This window comes from Equus quagga, chromosome 1 (assembly GCF_021613505.1).
Source record: "Equus quagga isolate Etosha38 chromosome 1, UCLA_HA_Equagga_1.0, whole genome shotgun sequence".
Classification (NCBI taxonomy): Eukaryota; Metazoa; Chordata; class Mammalia; order Perissodactyla; family Equidae; genus Equus; species Equus quagga.
In genome coordinates this window covers 59963412-59977017 of record NC_060267.1, presented here as the reverse complement: position 1 = coordinate 59977017, position 13606 = coordinate 59963412, and the positions used below count along the sequence as shown (strand labels likewise).

General features: G+C 38.1%; 1 protein-coding gene across 11 annotated transcripts in view; it reads left to right on the top strand.

Moving 5' to 3' along the window:
- The window catches only part of RNF38 (ring finger protein 38), an 82782-nt gene that overhangs the window by 39507 nt on the left and 29669 nt on the right, over positions 1–13606 (top strand). For 10 of the 11 annotated variants that reach the window (XM_046665381.1, XM_046665408.1, XM_046665399.1 and 7 more), the window contains 2 exons: positions 1154–1347; positions 8524–8737. In XM_046665381.1, the coding sequence (XP_046521337.1) occupies positions 1241–1347; positions 8524–8737 (321 nt within the window). In that variant the 5' untranslated portion in view covers positions 1154–1240. The remainder of the gene's footprint in view (positions 1–1153; positions 1348–8523; positions 8738–13606) is intronic. The other variant, XM_046665418.1, reaches the window with a different exon arrangement.

Genomic DNA, 13606 nt, shown 5'->3' with positions numbered 1-13606 from the left:
CCTTGAGGCTATGCCTCAACATGTAACAAGTATAGGTTTTGAATTACCCACCACTCCCATAATTTACCTGAAACCCCATGTCTTTCCCAAAATGCTGTCACATTCTAGTTAAGAACTGACATTTTAGATAGTTGACTGTTTCTTTATCTGTTTTATATAAATCTTTTTTTTTTTTTTTGAGGAAGATTAGCCCTGAGCTAACTGCTGCAGTCCTCCTCTTTTTGCTGAGGAAGGCTGGCCCTGAGCTAACATCCGTGCCTATCTTCCTCTGCTTTATATGTGGGACACCTACCACAGCATGGCATGCCAAGCAGTGCCATGTCCGCACCCGGGATCTGAACTGGGGAACCCCGGGCCGCTGAAGTGGAATGTGTGCACTTAACCACTGCGCCACTGGGCCGGCTCCTGTTTTATATAAATCTTACTTTACCCCCATAACCCTTATTAAAGAAAATAACTGTAATCGCCTTGAACAATAGGAATAAAGGGGCAGAGGAATGTGATTTAGAATCAAGACAAGGGCCTACTTAAATTATACCTACCCTCCTGGATTGATGGCTCAGGTGAGAATTGATGCCTAAAAGAGTACTCATAAGTGATGAGGGAGCATAGTGGAATTTCTCAATTGGTTTGGCGTTTTAAAGAGATGGGCAAGTACCTTACAATTGCTTATTGCTCCATAGTACGCCATATCATTTGTTACCTGCTGAATTTTATGATTTTTAAGAAACAGATTTCACTTTCCATTTGATATTATTTACTGTGCATCTCCCTTCTCCCTCTCTTTCCCCCAACATCTTTTTCTCTAAAGGTGTTTAATTCAAGTAGATAGTATATTTTTCTCCTCCTTTATACTTTAAGGTAAATATATTTAAACACCTGTGAAAATACAGTCGTGTGTCACTTAACAACGGGGATACATTCTGAGAAATGCATCGTTAGTCGATTTTGTCATTGTGCAAACATAGAGTGCATACTTACACAAACCTAGATGGTATAGCCCACTTATGCTATATGGTACTAGTGTTATGGGACTGCCGTCATTTACGCAGTCTGTCATCAACCAAAATGTCATTATTCAGTGCATGATTGTACAGTAATGCAAAATCCTTAAAAGGTCATATTCAGTTGATTGATTTTGTTGCATTGGCAGAGTGAAGATAGTCCGAGTCCCAAGAGACAGCGCCTCTCTCATTCAGTCTTTGATTATACATCAGCATCACCAGCTCCCTCACCACCAATGCGACCATGGGAGATGACATCAAATAGGCAGCCCCCTTCAGTTCGACCAAGCCAACATCACTTCTCAGGGGAACGATGCAACACACCTGCACGCAACAGAAGGAGGTTAGTTGATTACAATTTATTTCTTAAATTTTTTTCCATTGGTAGACTTGTGAGTTTTTTTAACATCAGAAAGCATTTTTTCTGTAGGCATTTTATAAAGACATCAACACATCTGTATTCATACACTCACACATTGCAAAACAACATTGCAAATTGTTTAGACTCCCACACTAGATCATGAGAATTCATTTAGCTTGTGGTTGACAGATGCAGAAACTGAAAGAGGCTAAAGTGATCGTACCTAAAATCAATATGCCATTATATATGAATTCAGCTACCTTGTGGCTTAAGACTGTGGGCCAGCCTGCCATCCTGATTGTAGAAGAATGCATTTTTGTAGTTCATGACTGTAAGGAAATATGGAGACCCTAGAAATTTGCTGCATCTTCTCCAGTCCGTTCCTATTCCTACTGTATCTTCTAAGGCAATTGAGGGCTTAATTCGGTTTCTTATAAAACTGTGGAGTCTGTGGTATGAAAGAGTGACTGAGCAGTAGTTCCCCTCTCAGTTCTCTTTTCCATGGAAGTTGGCTCCTGCCTTTCTTTCCTTCCCAGAGGAATACATTTCTTCCTGATCTTCTTCCTCTTCCGTTGTTGCCTGAGGTCGTCCATTTCTTCTTCCAGGGAAATCATGCATCCTTGGGCTGAGACAACTGTTTCCATGTCTGGGGTGCTGATAATCTCAGAAATACTGATAATCTTGAGTTAGGAAGGTGTTATGTACTGAATGTTTGTCGCTCCTCAAAATTTGTATGTTAAAGCCCTTAACCCCTACTGTGGCTGTATTTGGAGATGGAGCCTCTAAGAAAGTGATTAAGTTGAATGAAGTCATCAGGGTGGGGCGCTGATCCCATAGAATTAGTGTCCTTATGAGAAGAGGCACCAGAGAGCTCACTCTACTCTCTGTGGCATGTGAGGACACAGGGAGAACGTGGCCATCTGAAAGCCAAGAGAGAGTTCTTGCCAGAAACCAACCATGCTGGCACCTTGATCTTGGACTTTTAGTCTCTAGAACTGTGAGAAAACAAGTTTCTGTGGTTTAAGCCAAGCTGTCTGTGGTATTTTGTTATGGCAGCCCTAGAAAGCTAATACTGCAGGATCTTAAAACCACAGTTCTTTGTTCCAAATGAGACAAAATAAACCTTTTTCTGTTGAGACACTAAGACTTTCATTACCTGGTTCCTTAAGTGAAATGATGTATGTCAACCAGGTAAAATATTTTATAGCTGTTAAGTATAATAACCAACTGTATTTTCTCATGCTATTTCAAGGCTAAGTACCTGCAGTATTTCTTTTTATTGTATGGTGAAATGTATCACACATTCAGAAGAACATGTAAAACAAGTGTATACTTAACACTTGGCTACATGTACCCAAACATTACACACACAAGTGTACCCAACACCCAGATTAAAATTCAACATTGTCAGTACCTCAGAATCCCCCCTTCTTCCTTTCCAGAGATTAAACCCTATCCTGTGACTTGTCATCATTCCCTTATACTTTTTAATGCCTGTAAATGTATTCTAAAAGAGTTTTGGTTTTTGCGTGTTTTATTTTCACTTAAATGTGTTCTTCTTTGACTTTGTGTATTAAACATTCTGTTTTTAATGTGGGTAGCAGTAGTTCATTTATTTTTACTGTGATATCTTTTGTTATATCAATATACCATAGTTTATGTGTCCATCTACTGTTGGATAATGGTTATGCCCAGTTTCTTACTGTTATAAAGAGTGCTACTAGGAGCCTTTATGTACACATCTCCTGGTGTATATAAGTCTAGGAGTACAGTTGCTAGGCCATAGGAAATGCTCTGAACCAGAAAGGGAGTCACCAGAAGTGTCTTTCCAGATGATAATGGTAACTAGCTATGAGTTCTTTTTTTTTTCTTTTTTTTTTTAATAAAGATTTTTTGTTTCCATTTTCTCCCCAAAGCCCCCCGGTACATAGTTGTATATTCTTAGTTGTGGGTCCTTCCAGCTGTGGCATGTGGGATGCCACCCCAGCATGGCCTGATGAGCAGTGCCATGTCCGCGCCCAGAATCCGAACCAGCGAAACCTTGGGCCGCTGAAGCAGAGCTCACAAACTTAACCACTCGGCCAGGGGGCTGGCCCCTAGCTGTGGGTTCTTGAAGAGAAGCATCATGTTCTAGGTTCATGGAAACACAAAGGAGAAATAGGGGGCACTTACTAGAAAACCAGCTACAGGCTTGTTCTGCCCAGCAGTGTGTTATTCCTTTTAGTACTTCATTATAGGCTAGCTATAGCTTAGCTGCTAGTTTTCCTCCCAGAAGTGGGCTATCCAGGCGTATGCAATATTCAGCAACAGTCTAGCATAATTTCAAATGCAAAGATGAGCACACAACCAGAAATTACCAAACATTTGAGGGAAGCCAACAAAGTGGAAGAAGGGCTGACTAAACTCAGTAAACAAAGAACTGGAGGAAACAGTTAATAGAGCCAAGAATTTTAGAATAAGTGTCACATGAGAGAGACGCAAGAAGATATTATATTCATAAAAATCAACTAGAAATCTTAGTTAGTAAAACTTTAAAAACCCAATAAATGGGCAGAAAAAGTGTCTCAGTTTCTGGAAGATCAAGTTGAGGACTTTTCCCAGAATGTAGTATAAAAGGGCAAAATGGAAAGTGTGGGAAAGTTAGTTTAGATGCAGAGACAGAGCCATCAGTTCTAAATATGTCCAATATTTTCAAACAAAGACCATAGAAGGGAAACATTTTTAAAGAAATAATACAAAATCATTTTCCAAAATTGAAGAAAGACCGAATGTTGGACAAGATCTTGGTGAAGTTTCAGAACATATATCAAGGATAAATATTCGTGAATATCCCAAGACAGAAAACTTGGAGTTTTACCAGCTCATATATCATTTAAGTGTAAAGCCAGAATATAAAAGCATTTCAAACATCAGAGACAAAAAAAGTTGACCAGCAAGAGATCCTCTCTGAAGGAATTATTAAATATTATACTCTGTCCAGGAAGCAGAAGAATAAATGCATGAAGTAGGATTCAAAACCATTGGTTTAGCAAAGGAAACAAGAAAGACATGTTCCAGACATATGTCTGAATAAAAGTCTACTGTTTAAAAAAGAGAAAGAAATACAGAAAAGATCTGAACATGAGGTAGAAACAGAGCAGAGAGAAGTAAAAGCGTATTAAGTTTTAATTTTCCCCCCAGGAATGCTGAGTAAATCTAGATGTTTTTAGAAAAATGGAAGTATGTGTTTAAAAATTTAAGGGTAATCACTAGAAGAATAGAACTAGAACATAGAACTTCCACGCAGTGAAACAGGTAAACAACATATCCAGTCACACACTGCATAACAATGTTCAGTCAACCACCAACCACTTATATGATGGTGGTCCCATAAGATTAGTACCATCTAGCCTAGGTGTGTAGTAGGCTGTACCATCTAGGTTTATCTAAGTGCACTCTGATGTTGGCACGATGACAGAATTGTTAAGTGCTGCATTGCCTGTTTAGGAAACTCAGTCCAACAAAAGGCAAGTAAGTGAGACCAGGAGGGGACAGCTTTGTGCTAATTACAAGTGATAAACCTACAACAAAATGACAAAATACATATCTATCACTGGTATAAAGTCAAAGAAATATTTATCTGTCTTTTATCACTGTTTCTTATTTCTAGATTTCCCGATAATTCTGCTTCCTGAATGTTCTGTCACAAAGGCACACATAACAGAGATTCAATAAGAAGCAATACAGGAAAGATAGGGACCAAAATCGTAAAGGGACTTAGATGTCAGCACGAGGACTTGGATCTTAGTTTGTGTTTAGTTCCAAAGTTGTTGAAATTTTGGGGTTTTTTTTCCTCCTTCTCCCCAAAGGCCCCCACTATATAGTTGTATATTCCAGTTGTCCTTCTGGTTCTGCCGTGTGGGACACCGCCTCAGCATGGCTTGATGAGTGCTAGGTCTGCGCCCGGATCCAAACCTGCGAAACCCTGGGCCACCAAAGTGGAGCATGCAAACTTAAGCACTCGGTCATGGGGCTGGCCTCTGTTGAAGTTATTTTTGAGTAAGGAAGTAAGAGCAAGTGGCAATAAGAGAATAAAACAATGTTAAAAGAGGCCCGTAAGGGTTGTGGACAGGTTGAGTATTTTTTTGGGAGGTGAGTGATCTGAACATACATATTCTGTACACATTTTTTCACATGTTAACATCGGATAAAGACTTAAAATTGATGACATATCTTAGTTGAATTGGCAGCTTTTTCTTCTTTTTAGTGATACATAAAACAATCCTTTAAAATATTTGTACACCTATAGATAGAGATATGTGTATGTACATGAGTTAGCATACATAGGTAAATTTTCTTGTTCTGTTCTCTTAGAGTAGAAACAGTGACTACTGTGTAGCAGTGAGCACACCTAGTTTCTAAATACCATTCTGAAATTAAAGGAACCAGGGCTCTTTGGAGAACTGGTTCATTCCATAACTGGTGTAGGCAAAATACAAGATGAGCCTAGAACATATCGTGCCAGAAATTAAGGCAGTGCTCAAAAGGATAGGGACGTAGTGAAAGGGCACAGGGGCCAAAGTGCCAGTGCAAGTGGACGAAGTTGAAATGATTTGAACAACAAAGTAAAATGATTGTGTCGATTATAACCCAAAGAATAAATATCCATGATCCCATTCTGATCATAAATAACTAGATAAATAAATGGAGAGAAGCAACAATTCTTCCTTATAGAATTCCAATTAATACACGTAGAGGAAATGAGGTAAATAGGAAATCAGCATTAGAATACTGTGTAATAGTGATTGCTGAAGATCCATGCATGCTTGCTTAAATTTTTGGTGAAACTTTCAGCAGAAGCAGAATATTTGCATGGTCTCAGAGTATCTCCCCCCAAATGTTTGATAATTACAAAGGGAAGAATGGTCGTTTTGTAGTAGAGGGTCTTAGTAGATGGCAGTTTAGTCAAGTGATCAATGATACATACATATGCACTAGTGATACATATCAATATCATGTGCCCCTTGATCTGATACACTGAAAAGGGCTTATCACCTCTGTGATATTCTTTCCAGTAATGCATTCACTCAGGCAGATTATGAGCAAACATCAGACAAACCCAGGTTGAGGGACCTTCTGTAGGGTAAATGTCTGTATGTCTTCAAAGGTATCAAAGTCATGCAAGACAAGGAAAAAATGAGGAACTATCAGACCGGAGAAGATTAAGGAGACATGACAACTATATGCAGTCATGGGATCCTGCATTGGATTCTGAGACAAGCAGGGGACATTGGTGGAAAAACTGAAGTCTAAGTACATTCTCTTGTTGAATTAATAGTACAATACCAGTTATTTTGATAATTTTTCTATGCTTATGGAAGATAATAGCATGAAGGAAAGCTAGGTGACAGTTGGGCAAAAACTGTACTAAAATTATCTCCGAATGTTTAAAAAGTGAGTTCTAAGGTGTATGGCATCTTAAAATCAATGAGGGGCCGGCCCGGTGGTGCAGCGTTAAGTTCGCACGTTCCGCTTCTCGGCAGCCTGGGGTTTGCTGGTTTGGATCCCAGGTGCGGACATGGCACCGCTTGGCAAAAGCCATGCTGTGGTAGGCGTCCCACGTATAAATTAGAGGAAGATGGGCACGGATGTTAGCTCAGGGCCAGCTTTCCTCAGCAAAAATGGGAGGATTGGCAGTAGTTAGCTCAGGGCAAATCTTCCTCAAAAAAAAAAAAAAACAATGAAATACAACATGTAGATTTTGGAGCAAAGATACAAAAAGAAACATACTAAAAATAAAGATACAGAAGCAATTAATGGGGCAAGATATAATTAATGGTATCAAGAACACTGTTGAGTTAATGTTGCGAAGGAGTGGCCCTGTTTGCTTTAAGATTGGGCAGTTGGGAGTGAGAAGAAACAGATTTAGAGTTGCAGAGTGGGACAATTGAGGGAAAGGTGACCTGACCCCAGGAAAGATTGCTGAGGTGGCTTGTGCAGCTGTGTCTAGAAGGAGGCTGGGGGCTGTTTTCCCTCTTTTGCCCAATGTGGAGTACATTTTGATGAGGACTGCTGCTTTTTCCAATTGTGTTGGTGTGAGCCATTGTAAAAAGCAGTGAAGATTAATTATGGAAATGTAGAGGAAAAAAATGAAAGTCTACTCACAATAACAACTGCTAAAATTTGTTAAACTACGTAGATGACTAGTCCATGGGGAGTAAAAGTGGTTTCTTTCAATAACCAGATTCTAACTCAAAATTCTGTATATTACTGGAATATATATGCTGACATGCAGTCATTTCCATTCTCAGCATTTACTCAGTTCTATTATATTTGCCAGTGTCAACAAATTAAATGTTCTTTAGTTATTTCATGTGTTTTCTCCTCTCATTTTCAAAAATTGCCATTTGGGGCATATGGGAACTATGTCTTTCTGTATGTCTTAGCCAAATAGACAAACATGAAGTACCCATTAGGCATATGTGGAATACTGGCAAGATATATGCAGATTAAAATTTTTTATATGATATTTATAAAGTAGAGCAAAAATAGTAGGTTCAACCATATGAAATTGCTGATATTTGACTATTTTTGGCCTATAAAAAGGACAGTTTCGTACAGTTAAACCAAAAAAAATGACAGTGTTTGGCTATGGATTTCTAAATGCTTTTGGAGCTGAATACCAATTTTGTTTTCTTTTGTTATTTTTATTTATTTATTTTTATCCTTTCTTTTGTGAGGAAGATTGGCCCTGAGCTAACATCTGTTGCCAACCTTCCTCTTTCTTTTCCATCCCCAAAGCCCCAGTACATAGTTGTATGTCCCAGTTGTAAATTATTCTAGTTTTTCTATGTGGGATGCTACCTCAGCATGGCTTGATGAGCAGTGAGTAGGTCCATGCCCAGGATCTGAACCTGTGAATCCCAGGCCACTGAAGTGGGGCCCACGAACTTAACCACTCGGCCATGGGGCTGACCCCATTATTTTTTTTAAAAACCGTATACGTTCTGTTTCAATTTGTAAGTTTTCAGAGCTGATGGGGAACCACAGTAATTATTTAGTACTCAAGCTTACCTTGGCATATCCTACTGATGGATTGCAAAGAAAGACAATACAGAATCTTGATTGGTCATAACAATAAACATTATAACGACCTTTTTGATATTTGCTGTATTACAGTCCTCCTGTCAGGCGCCAGAGAGGAAGAAGGGATCGTCTGTCTCGACATAATTCCATTAGTCAAGATGAAAACTATCACCATCTCCCTTATGCACAGCAGCAAGCAATAGAGGAACCTCGAGCCTTCCACCCTCCAAATGTGTCTCCCCGTCTGTTACACCCTGCTGCTCATCCACCCCAGCAGAATGCAGTAATGGTTGACATACATGATCAGGTAATGTAACAGAGTGTCTAGAAAATGCACTTGCTAAAATTTGGTGGCAGTTTATTGAGGTTGTTTTTTGTTGTAAATTTCTTTAATTTTACCTAAAAGGAAACACTGTTACCTAAAATGAAGCTGTTTCAGATAAGTCCATCTTTCTTCATAAGGATTGAAATTTAAATTCTATACAGCTTTGTTAGGAAGTTGAACTTTAAAAAATTAGGATCAAGGTTATGAAAGCTCAGAATGACTTCATATAATAGTTGGTTTGAAATGATTGATCGAGAATTGGTAGGAGATCAGACAGCTGGTCATGGTTTGAGTACATGTCCCTATTGCCCCTCTTCCTTCTACTTTCTTCTGGAATAATTCAAATGACAAGACAGTTCGGTGCATCTTTGCTCAAAGGTTTCCATAGGTCTCCAAGGAGATGGCAGGTACAAGACTGCATTTCCCTTTGTTCCTGCCAGGAACTGAAGGACTAGCTGAGGAGAGAGCTTGCCAGTGTTCGAGCCTGAAGATGAAGACAAAAACTGTATGATTTTCTGTGGAGTTTCTGAGGTCAAAAAAGACACAAATCTAGATGTATTCTTATAAAGTTGCTGAATTTGAAGGATAAGGAGAAAATCTTGCAAGTTTATAGACATGAGAAATTTCAAAGGAAAGAGACTCAGACTAGCATCCCATTTTTCACCCACTACACTGGATGATAGAAAACAGTGAAAATACCGTCTGATGACAATTTGAAAGAAAATAATGATCTCGCCTAGATACCATTCTTAGGTCAAACATGTTCTACCCTTATGTTCGTGAAACACTTTAAAAAATTGATCAAGTAATAATAAGCTCTAAAAAGAGGTTTTTTCAGACCACATTCTTTGTGGTCATAATATAATAAAGCTATACATCATAAGTAAAAAACATTGATTTAAAAAATGATGATACTGAAATGTTTGAGGTGAGGTTATAATTAAAAGGAAAAATCTTCATATCAAAGTCAGTGGGACACACCTAAAGCTGTTTGAGAAAATTTTATAAACTTTTATTATTTATTTTTAAAATTGAGAATAAATGAACTAATTGCTTTAGTAATTAGAGAAAAAAAATAGCAGAGTAAGCCAAAAGGACTTGAGACGCTTAAGTTACCAGGAGAAACAACTAAAATTAATGATATGGAAATCTATTTTTTTTCCTTAAGGATTGGCACCTGATCTAACAACTGTTGGCAATCTTCCTTTTTATTTTTTCCCCTACTTTTTCTCCCCAAATCCTGCCAGTACATACTTGCATATTTTAGTTGTGGCATATGGGACACTACCTCAGCATTGCCTGATGAGCAGCTCCGTGTCCACACCCAGGATCCAAACTGGTGAAACCCTGGGCCGCCAAAGTAGAGCTCCGGAACTTAACCACTCAGCCATGGGGCCGGCCCCTGGAAATCTATTTTTAAAGAAGGAAGTAACACAAAGAATACCCAATCCTGGTGTTTTGAAAATTGAGAAGAATGGCACACCTCTTGTGAATGTGGCTATGGAGAAAAGAACAAATGTAAAGAAGAGTAGAGATGATAAAAAGACATATATCTATACATATGGGAAATATTCAAAGGATTTTCTTCAGATGTAAAACAAAAATAGCACCTGTTTGATAAGAGGTGTTGGGAGAATTAAGAGTTAGTCCATTTTGAGTACTTATATTGGTACAAGTGGTAAGTGCTCAAGTATTACTTCATTATTAACTATTATAATGAAATTCTGTATATAACCTTGAGAGGATGAAAAGAAAATTTAAGAGGATGTTCCAAAAATTAACCTAGGAATAATAAGAAAATCTGAATTACCATAGAAGTGTGAAAGCTAATTGGGGATTTACCATTTAAAAGGCACAATGATGGCTTCACAGCTTTCTTCCTAACCTTTAAAGAAGGCTCATTTTAATAATAGATAAATGATTCCAGGCTGTTTTTGTTTTTTTCTTTTCTTTCTTGTTTTTTTCTTTTTGAGGAGGATTAGCCCTGAGCTGACATCCACCACCAGTCCTCCTCTTTTGCTGAGGAAGATTGGCCCTGAGCTAACATCCATGCCCATCTTCCTCTATTTTATATGTGGCATGCCTGCCACAGCGTGGCTTGACAAGCAGTATGTAGGTCTGCACCTGGGATCCAAACCGGTGAACCCTGGGCCGCCAAAGCAGAGCATGCAAACTTAACCGCTAGGTCACTGTGCTGGCCCCCAGGCTATTTTTTTTTTTTTTTAAAGGTAAGTTCTCTATTTTATGAAGCCAGCATAGCTTTAATACCAAAAGCAAATAAAGATATAATCCCCAAAAAACTATGGGAAAAAATTCAGATACACAGAATTTCTAAATAGATGTCTAGAAAAAACGGTCTAGCAGTGTATCAAAAGAATAACCATGGCTGAATGGTTAAGTTCACGCACTCCACTTTGGCTGCCCGGGGTATTTTTGGTTCGGATCTCAGGCGATGTTGAGGCGGCGTCCCACACACCGCAGCTAGAAGGACCCACATCTAAAATATACAACTACGTACTGGGGGGATTTGGGGAGAAAAAGCAGGAAAAAAAGAAGATTGGCAATGGTTGTTAGCTCAGGTGCCAGTCTTAAAAAAAGAATATCATATGACCAATTAAGATTTATTTCAAGTAAGAGGATAGTTTAATATGAAAATACTCACATTACCTCAACAAATACAAGGAAAACTGTACTACATCAAAAGATGTTGAAAAAAAGTCAGTTAAAATTTAATAAAATAGAACAAGAAGGAAATTAGTTAAATACAATGAATAAAACAGCAAGTATGCTGATCTGTGAGAGACAAGTGAGCAACCAGAGAGATGCTTGCTCTATCCATTTTTATTTAATCTTATGTTAGAAGTTCTGCCAAATGCAATAAGACAATGTAGTAATGGATATAAAAGAATGAAAGAAATAATTGTATCTTTCTCCCCCTCGTCATATAATTGTAGAGGAAAACACAAGAGATTCTAGTTTAAAAGAATTTGATGTGGTGCCTAAATGCAAATTAAATGTAAAGAAAGCAAACGATAACATGTTGATCAGCTGATGAATAGATACAATATGGTATGTCCATATGATGGAATATTATTCACTCAAAAAGTAGTGAAGTACTGATTCATGCTACATCATGGATTAACCTTTAAAACATGCTAAGTCAAAGAAGCCAGTCACAGAAGGCCACAGATTGTATGATTCCATTTATATGAAATGTCTAGAATAGACAGATTCATAGAAATGGAAAATAGGAATAAAACTGCTTATCATTAGTAGAATGACAGAATAAATTACACCTCCATACCATGGAATGTAACGATTACAAAGAATTAATTAGAATTATGCCAGCAATATGAGCAATATCTGCAACATATTGTTGAACAAGAAAAGCAAAATTGAGGAAAGTGTTATGTCTTATTTTGTGAAGCATGGCAATTAAATGTATGTATATAGATGGAACTGTATGAACACAGAGAAAAGTATGGAGAAATATATACTAGGCCTGAGAGGTAGGTACTAAAGTGAAGGGAAGGGGAAGGTGGTTAGGCATGGAACCAAAGAGAGAAAAGGAAAAGTCAGATCTCATTTATGTAAAATTATGTCTTGGGGGGCTGGCCCCGTGGCCGAGTGGTTAAGTTTGCGCGCTCCGCTGCAGGCGGCCCAGTGTTTCGTTGGTTCGAATCCTGGGCGCGGACATGGCACTGCTCATCAAACCACGTTGAGGCAGCGTCCCACATGCCACAACTGGAAGGACCCACAACGAAGAATATACAGCTGTGTACCGGGAGGCTTTGGGGAGAAAAAGGAAAAAATGAAATCTTTAAAAAAAAAAATTATGTATTGGGTCTGCATATGGAGAAATGAAACAATTACGTAAGTAAATACCAGAACAACCCAAGATGTAGAAAACCTGAACAGACCAATAGCCATGGCAGAAATTGAAGCCATAATAAAAAACTTGTCTTTAGAAATTACATCTGACTTCTTTCTAATCTCTAAGGAAATGAAAATTCCAATTTAAACTATTCCTGATTATAGGAAAAGATACAAAGCTTCCAAGTATACTTTGTGAAGCTTGCGTAACCTTATAATAAAACCTCATAGACAGTATCACGGAAGAAGGCTGTCAGCTAGTTTCCCTTTGGAAGACAGATGCAGGTGTTTTAAATAGTAAACCATAGCTGGTGATACAGTAAGAGAGTCTATTAGAATTATTGGAAGAATGATTATTAGAGTTTATTCTGTCAGTGCAGGTTAAGTAAACATTAGGAAATCTTTCAAGGTAATTGATTTCATCAGTATAAAGGGAAAATGTTTTATTTTGTTAATGGTTGCAGAAACTGTAAATTTAGTCATCATTTCTTTTTTTAATTTTTTTTGTAGTGAAATGTTTGATGTCTTTTTTTATGGAGGTAACATTGGTTTATAACATTATATAAATTTCAGGTGTACATCATGTTTTGATTTCTGTGTAAACTACATGCTGTTCACCACCCAAAGACTAATTACCATCCGTCACCATACACATGTGCCCAGTGACCCCTTTCACCTGTCTCCCTCCCCCCTTCCCCTCTGGTAACCACCAGTCCAATCTTTGTATCTATGTGTGTGTTTGTTGTTGTTTTTATCTTCTGTTTATGAGTGACATCATATGGTATCTGACTTTCTCCCTCTAACTTATTTCACTTAGCATAATGCCCTCAAGTTCCAATCATGTTGTTGCAAATAGCAAGGTTTCATCTTCTTTTACAGCTGAGTAGTAGTATACCATTGTGTATATATAGCACATATTTTTTTTTTCCATTTGTCCCTTTGTGGGCGCTTAGGTTGTTTCCAAGTCTTGGCTATTGT